At 62.4% G+C, this 8085-nt stretch overlaps 1 protein-coding gene across 1 annotated transcript in view; it reads left to right on the top strand.

Moving 5' to 3' along the window:
• DOCK1 (dedicator of cytokinesis 1) overlaps positions 1–8085 on the top strand; it is a 239593-nt gene that overhangs the window by 184037 nt on the left and 47471 nt on the right. The window contains 4 exon segments of the mRNA XM_012723446.1: positions 399–571; positions 2081–2222; positions 2384–2484; positions 4277–4355. Of these exon segments, the coding sequence (XP_012578900.1) occupies positions 399–571; positions 2081–2222; positions 2384–2484; positions 4277–4355 (495 nt within the window).

Below are 8085 nucleotides of genomic sequence, written 5' to 3'. Positions count from 1 at the left end.
GGCGCCTCTCCGTGGGGCCCGGGAGGCCCGGGAGCTGGGGCGTGTCCCCTGGACTGGCCAGCACCGAGGCCCCAGGGCACACACCGCGTGTCCGGCCCGCCCCTGCCCCGGGAGCGTGGGCATCGGGGCAAGTCCGCCTGCGCTGGGCGAGCGGTGCCCAGCAGCGCGCCGGGAGGGAGGCGCTGGCACCTGCGCTGGCACGCCCCTCGGGGGACGTGATTCTTAGGGCTTGTGAGGGGCACGTGACTGTTCTGTTCTATCTGAAGAGGGTGCCGCCTGCTGTCGAGAACAAAGGCTCCGCTGCGTGGCCTCTGGTGGTGGGGAGGCCGCCCAGGTGACCCCGCCAGTGGGCCCGTGAGCCCCGTTCCCGCCCCGTCGGGAAATCGCCTCGCCCCCAGAACCTGCTGGTGGGTGTCCTCGGGGTCTGGTGCGGACTCCTCTTTGCCAAGGTGTCCCCGCTTTTCATGGTGTCGAAGCAGCCGACCGGGCTGGCGGCGAGGAGAGTGAGCGGGGAGGGCGGCCATGGGCCCGAGGCCTCCCCCCGGAACGGCTGCCAGGACGCCCGCGGCGTGTGGGTCCGTCTTAGCGGGGCCGGGCGGCCCGCGCCCCCCAGACTGAGAGCACCGAGAGGCAGGACAAATGCTGGCGCTCGCCCCGCCCGCCCCGGGGCTCGCCAGCCTCGAGGCCGGCGTTAAGGAACGGGCACAGTCACTCCCAGAACCCCTGCCCCTTCGTCCCGCCTGCGGGCGACAGCAGGCAGGGCCCAGCGCGGCTCCGGGAGACCCGCTGCAGGCTCTCGCTGCGGAGCCGAGTCCTGGGGTCCCTGTGCTCCCGGGGCCAGCGTGGACGGAGCCTGCTGTCCCCAGGCAGGCCAGGGAAGGACTCCGAGCAGTCAGGGCTCCCGGGAAGGGCTGGGCGTTGGAGGCTTGTTGCTTGAAGAAGCGAGGGCGCCTGGGGAGGAAGGGAACTCCTGGCCCCTTCTGGGACAGGGCAGGCCGTGGCTTCCTGCTCCCGAGGCCGGTGTGCCTCCTCCGCGTCCCGGGCCCTGGCCCAGGTGCGGGTCCTCCCGGCGCTCCGCCACCTCACCCGCCGCCTGCGCCCCCAGCCCTGTTGCCGGGACTTGTCCTGACACTGACTTGCTGCGGTGGCGCAGATCCCGGGGGGAGGCAGCTCCCAGCTGGCCCTGGCTTTGCATGCGGCTTGGCCGCCCACACCGGGGCCTTTGGGGGTCACTTGTCCTGCACAGGCGGCGGGAGGGAGGGACCCGCGGATGCCTCTCGTCACCGTCTCCGGGGGGCTGCGCCGCGGAGGGGGCTGTCGGCTGGTGCGAAGCCCCGCTGCCCCCCTCAGCCCCCGTGACGCGCCCCCCCCCCGCATTCCTGCCTCACGCGAGACCCTTTTAAGGCGCATTCCCAGCTATCATTACTCATTGCTCTGCCCGGATAGAATCTGTCGGTTTTCATTAGTTTCTTTTTCCTGAGCATTTCAGGCTGCGTATTTTGTTACAGAGGCAGGTTTTCTCCCCGCCACAGCAACGCTCGTTTTCCTGCCGAGGGTCTGTAAAAGCCTTCATGCGAACGGTCACTAACGTTAAGTCCAGGTTGGGGGTAGCAGAAGAACCCACGTGTGGGGAGCGGGACTGTGGCCCCTGCGGGAAGTTCAGAGCCGTCCTCGCGCTCTGCCCGGGCCTCAGAGCTGCGGTGGCACCCCGGCGTGGCAAGCCTGGGCCCCGGGCCCTCGGGGCAAGGCCCCCTGGTGGCTGCCGTGGGCCGGGAGCCGTGGCAGCTAAACCGCCCGGCCCGAAGCCGGTTTCCGCTCGCCGCCCGCCAGGGCCGCTTGTCGGGCTGGCAGACCCGCACCCCCGTCCTGCTGAACAAGGAGAGGGGGCCTGCGGCCCCTCCGGCGGCTGCCTACGGGCGGCCCCAGGCCCGGCCTGTCTCCTGGAGGCTGCGAGGGCTACGCGTCCTGGGGCGTGCGCTCCCTCTCCCCACAGGCCGCTCCTCAGTCCGCCTGGAGCCCACAGGGCACACCGGCCCCCGCTGGGGCCTGCCCGTGCTCCCTGCTGGCTCACCGCGGGCAGGTCTGCGTTCACGCCAAGTCCGGGGGGCAACACGAGGCCTGAGAAGCCTGAGCAGCTTCCGGGGGTCATGCGGCTGCAGACGCACCTGGCCGTGCGTGAGAGCTGCGTGCAGCCTGTGGTGGGCGCCTGGGCCCGCGGGCACGTGGGCACACGCACGGCTGTGTGCGAGGAGCCGCCCCCAGGCCCGCCAGGTCACGCTCGGCGCGTGGCGGGGAGAGGCTCCCCGCGTCCTGCCTTCTCTGCTGGCTGCCGCTGTCGGAGCCTTGCGGCGAATGTGCTCAGCCCCGCGGGCCCATTATCCAGGTGACCGGGCGGGGGCCTGGCTTCTGGAGGCCGGGACCAGGCGCGTCCTCCCCCGGCCTGACCGGCAGCCGTCGCCTGAGCCGTCTGACGCTGCAGAGACGGTGTGTTTACAACTTACGGCCTTTTAGATCTTTTTTAGGAGGACATAATTTGCCAGTGGTTCTCTGCATTATTGATTTTTCTGTTTGTTTTTATCTTCTACATGTTTGGATGTTAAACAAACCCTCTGCAGATTAAAGATGACTGAAACGCACTATGAAAATAGAAGCGGTGCCCCGTTCACTCGCCTCCAGCATTTTCAGTCGATGCGCTTGATTCTCGCGTGCCGTTAGCTTTGGTTTAGTTACTTGTGTTTTGGAATTGCTTACTCCCCTCGACTGCGAAGAAGGCAGAACTCGCTTGGTTCTCAGGATGACCGGCCACCCCCCAGCCCCCAGCCACAGTCCCTCACTTAACAGAAGTCGCCCTCCGGTCTCCGCTGCTAGGCAGCCCGGGGAGCGCTGCCCTTCAGGGGCCCTTGAGATCGGTGTGAACTGACCACTTCTCAGACCCGAGCGTCTCAGAATGCGCACGGTGGTGAAGGGCCCTTTCAGACACTTAGGGGGGTGTTGCTGTGCAAGCATCAAGCTCCGTGCGTGCCACCCCAACGTTGATTCTGGGTGTAGAGAGATGTGGGAGCTCCAGCGGTACAAGAAAAATCCAGCGCTCTCCGGCTGTAGTTTTCTTCAGCCCAAGAAGGCACCGCGCAGGGGTCAGCCTCCCCTGCTCCGGCCCTAGTAGAGCTGGGGCTGCTGCGGAAACCTCTCCTGCCACGCCCGCCTTAGAGCCGCCTGCAGGGCCAGGCGGAGCAGATGGCGCCAGCAGTGGGTGTGGGCACAGGCGTGGCAGGAGGGCTGCCTGAGACCCCTCCCCCGGGCTCACTGGCCGTTAGAGGCTCCCAGAGGCCGGACGGGAGGTGCCCAGGCAGGCACAGCTGGGGGCGGTGTTGTCAGAGGCGCTGGGCCCTGGCACCAGGTCACCCAGGTCGCCGAGACTCAGTGCTCCCTGCCGCCCAGCCGCCCATACAGAGAAGTCGGGTGAGGTTTATCGCCGGTGGCCGGCATCCTGCATCCTGCGGCGGGAGAGCGCTAGAAGGGTCATTTGCAAAGCAGCGTCTGGACCTCGTTTTAGGATTGTGACCACTTTGAGGGCAGTAGACAAATCTACCAAATGAACGAGCTGGTGAGAGGCTCTCTGGAGTCAGTGCACACTTCATTGCCGGGGAGTAATGGAGAGAGGGGGTACTTTGGCGTGGGTGCCCAGAATTAGACATTCACTACGACTCATGGGATTAAAAATTTCTGCTAAAGTTGCTGCCCAGTCACTCTCACGTCCGCTAAAGCAGTTTCATTTTCCTCACGCAAGTAAACGGTGACCAAGTAGCATCTGGCACTCAGGACCCGTGAGCGGACGCCGGCCCCCTCCCCCACAGCACCAGCTCCCCGCCCACCCGAGCCCGGAGCTGCCACACTTCAATGCTTAGCTGTGAAAACCTCTCCTAAGCGAAGGCCGGTTTCATCATCAGGCAGGAACAGCGTGACCTGAGAATAGGGCTTAATTTGCACCTCTCCTCTCTCTCTTTAATTAGATAGTTTAGGGGTACCATCTGTGTTGCTCTCACATGCCGTCCTCCGGTCAGTTTCTTTTACTCCGCATGTGTTAATGCCCTTGATTGACGTGGAGAACGTCTGCATGTAATTCTCGGGGCTTGCGTTGGTGAAACCTCTCAGCTTTTCACAGGACCCCGAGTGCACTTCCCAGACGGGCTCAGTGCGTGTCCTCACTGAAATGCCAGGCCTCCGAACGTGCCAGCGCACAAGTGTGTGATTGTGTCATTTTCTTCTGATCTTGCAGAGTGTTCCTGCGAGCGATTAATCAGTATGCAGATATGCTGAACAAAAAATTTCTGGATCAAGCCAACTTTGAGCTACAGGTAAGAGAAGGGAGAGACATTCCCTTTGTTGAAACCATGTTAAAACAAATGGCTGGCCTGAGCCAGCACCTTCTGTTTCTAACCCTCCAGCGTAATTAGTGTCCCATCGAAGGTGTGGGAATGGGATTTACAGTAGGTACTTTTGGGACGCGGGACAGAAGATCGTGCCTGCCGGCTGTTTGCTCAGTTTAGCGAGGAAGGCGATGGAGCTGTTCAGAGAGACAGTGCTGAGTCGGAGGGACCAGTGGGGCCCCGGGCGGGCGTCTGGTTAGCGCGACCGCCCAGAGGCCCCAGCCGGTCCCCGCAGATCTCAGCCTGCACAGCGGGGTGAGCCGGCAGGTTCTCCCAGTTCCAGCTTGGTGCTGCTGAGTGACCTTTACCCAGTGACAGACCCGAGGCCGGTCACTGTCAGCCCAACCCCTCCGCGCTTGCACCAAGAGTGTGCGGTCAGCGCTGACTGGCCTGGCCTGCTTGAAAGCGGCTGGTATCGGTCACTCTCGCTTCCGGACGTGTCCCTGCCGAAGATGCTTCTTCCACTCCTGCTGCATAGTTGACTTTAGTGAATTCTGGTAGAAATAGCCAAGACACAAAGAGCGTGCCGGCTTTCTGGGTTGGTTTGGTCGCTGAGAAGGCGCCGCAGAATCTGCGTGAACCCGGCGGGTGGCCCAGCCCCAAGTTGTGTCATCAGGTAACGAACCTGACACCTCCCCTACGCCCCCTTTCTTTGCCTTTGAAGAGAGTCAGCCCCGCAGGACCCCTCTTACTAGATGCAACGCAGGCGCCTGCGCCTTCATTTCTTTTCGAACTTCTTCATTTCACGTTTCTCTTTTGTCAGCATGAAGAATATCAGCACACAATTTATGAAGCGCTTTATCATCTAGGAGTGGGGCTTATTTTTCACGATTTTCAATCTTTCATCATCTCTTTCTGGTGCTTATTGTCCGTGCGCCGGCCGACAGATGCAGCCTCGCCACAAGTCGTGCAGGCTGATGAGCACCCTCAGAGGCCCCGCGCCACCCTGCTGCCTGCGGGGAGTTCGGGACCAAAGCGCGGGGCCTCTGACCCTTGGAGCATTCGCCTGGGCCTCTGCGTGCTCCCGTTCACTTTGAACGCGACTCAGACACTGGTTCCTCTTGCACCCTCTGCCCTGGGGACAGCAGGCCCTGCTGGCGCTTTCTGTTCTCAGCACAGGTAGCCCACGAGCTGCCCTGCCCAGAGCCGGCTGCCGAGGCGTCGTGGCCAGGCGGGTGCCAAGTACTTCAGCTTAATGGACACTGGCAAAGTACCCCCGGCACGCTCCGGGTACTCGCAGTCCTCACAGCCTTCCTTGGCAACAGCTGCGTCTTACTGTCTCGCCACGCGCGGTTTCTGTAGCATTGTTGATTCTTACTTTGTGGGAATGTCCGCAGTGGACGTTCCCGGCGAGAGACACTTAGTGGCAGTGTGGTTTGTACTATGAACTGTTGGATCATTGCCAGCGCTCAGTTTTTCCTTGCACTATTTGATGTTTTTGTAGGTCGAGGGTCTTTAGGTAGCCAAGTCAGGGGCTTAGATTTATGTAGAAACACTCAACTTTACTGTGGCCCAGTCTGTCGTTTCATTTACAGCTCCGGGGCTTGGTTCTGTTTTGCAAGACCCTCTTGGCTGCAAACCTCTTTTTGTCGGCTGATGTCTTTAGTTTCATTCACTTAACCTTTGTAACTACCGTTTCTCTAGTGAATGTGAGGGCGTCAGAATCTCCTTTCCTTCCGTCACGTCATGAATGGGGACACGGCTGGAAACGCCACCCTAAACACAGAGTTGCGAACGTGACTGTGCCGCAGCTCGGTGCTGCTGTTGTCAACACGCTTTCATACCCCCCTCTAATTCCGGGACCCCCCTTCTGGGCTGTGGCAGCATTAGCTCGATGGCGCCTCTCCCATGTGACAGAAAAAAACAGCTTGGGGATCTTTTATTTCTCTGATTTGTTTTAGAGCAAGTAACATTGCACAGTAATCTTGAACTTCAGTGGTGCGCTGAATGTGGTAACTGCACACATTGATTCCTAATGCTGGAACTTTTACTTGTAGTGCAGCTTGTATTTTAATTGGGATTCCTTTGAATGCATGAATAAGGCCGGGGAGACATTACGGCATCCAGGGGAAGTCCCCAGCAGTGTTTATTATGGTCCCTCATCTTCATTCAGAGGTGGGCTTTCCGAGGTGCCCCTCCCTGGGTCTCCTTGCCCTTCACGGCGGGGTAGGCGGCTTGTCTTTGTGTGGCTGTGTGAGCGTGGGCTCCTGCCTGGCACTGGGTCGCTGCTGCGTTGGCCCATTCGTGGCTGAGCCGCGTCTCCTGGGTGCTCCCTTCACACTGACTCCGAGCAGCAAGGTGCTTTCGGGGTACCTGGGAAGCTATGAACTACACAGAGGTGGCTGCTCCACCCGGTAAGGTACCCAGCTGGCCAGCCCTGGTGGAGTTCACAGGTGCCCCAGGGGGAGGCCACCTTCAGAGTCGGTACCTGCAGCCGGCTCTGCGCAGGCTCTCTGAGCGTCCCTGCTCCGTCCCGACACTTCCTGTCCTATGTATGAACGCTGAGCGCCGCCGAGGCCCTGCGCTTCCTCCCCACCCAGCCCTTCCTTGCCGGCATACGGCACCATGGACTTTTTCACGGAACCTGATTCAGCCGACCCGACGGCCTCTCGCCTCCTTGATACCGTTGTGCCTGACCGCGAAGCTCCAGGGTGGTCCTTCAGCCGCCTTCCCCGGAAGCGGCTGGACGCCCCTTGCATTGTCCTCTGTGTCCAGAGCGGAGGAGTTTCTGTGGTGACCACGCCCTCAAGCGACCCCTCCTGCAGACCCGAGGGTCTCCCCACATGTCTCCCCCTTCCCTGCCTGCTGTAATTTGCCATTAAGAAGACCCACTGGCTCACCCCTTGTCTGCTGGTGATGACTGGTCTGCGTCTGCCCTGTGCCACGCTGTGCCACCCAGGCATCGCTCCCCGCCCCACCCAGCCTCACTGCACAGTGTATGGGGGGACCCCAGCACCTGCTTTGTCTCCGAGTGTCGCTGTAGGGACAGAGCGCACCCATGCCTGTAAGGTGTGCTGAAAACAGCAGCGGGGGGCGCGGGCAGCTCCGCAGGGGCCCCAGGGCAGGGGCCCCCCGGCTCACACAGGCCCTGCCGAGGGGGCTGGCCGGGCTGCAGGCTCTGAGTGGGGTCGGAGGCAGGGGTGGCCTCAGTGGCGTGTGGTCCGGCCCTGGACAGTGGGCTTGACCAGGAGGACTGGTCCGGGGGTCAGGCTGTGCAGTGCTAAGCGGGTGGGCGCAGGCGTGTCAGAGGGCAGTAGGCAGGACCTGCCGGCTGCGCTGGTGGGGTCAGGACGGACAGGGCCCCGCGCAGACGCCAGGTGCCTCTGGCAGAGAGGGGCGCAGAGCCCTCGGAGGCTCACAGACCGCGGTCCCAGGACCGTCCGTGCTAGCTGTACCTCGCTGGTCCTAAACTGGGACAGCCAGGGAGCGGCGGCGCCCCCCGCAAAGAATCACCGGGAACGGTGGTTGTGCCGGGAGCCCTGGGCCGCACCGGCGGGGTCACGGCGTTGTGCATGTGGGCGAGCGTCCCCGGGCCACACCCGGCCTCGGGAGCCGTGTGCTGTGAGTCGGCGTGGGCCGCAGCTCTTGCCCGAGTGTCGTCTGATCTGGCCAAGTGGCCGAGCGGCGTCTGCGCCCGCAGTGTCAGAAATTAGAGAAG

This window comes from Condylura cristata, unplaced genomic scaffold (assembly GCF_000260355.1).
Source record: "Condylura cristata isolate star-nosed mole 26May11 unplaced genomic scaffold, ConCri1.0 scaffold00011, whole genome shotgun sequence".
Classification (NCBI taxonomy): Eukaryota; Metazoa; Chordata; class Mammalia; order Eulipotyphla; family Talpidae; genus Condylura; species Condylura cristata.
The sequence above is the reverse complement of the archived record's forward strand: the minus strand, read 5'-3'. Positions and strand labels throughout refer to the sequence as shown.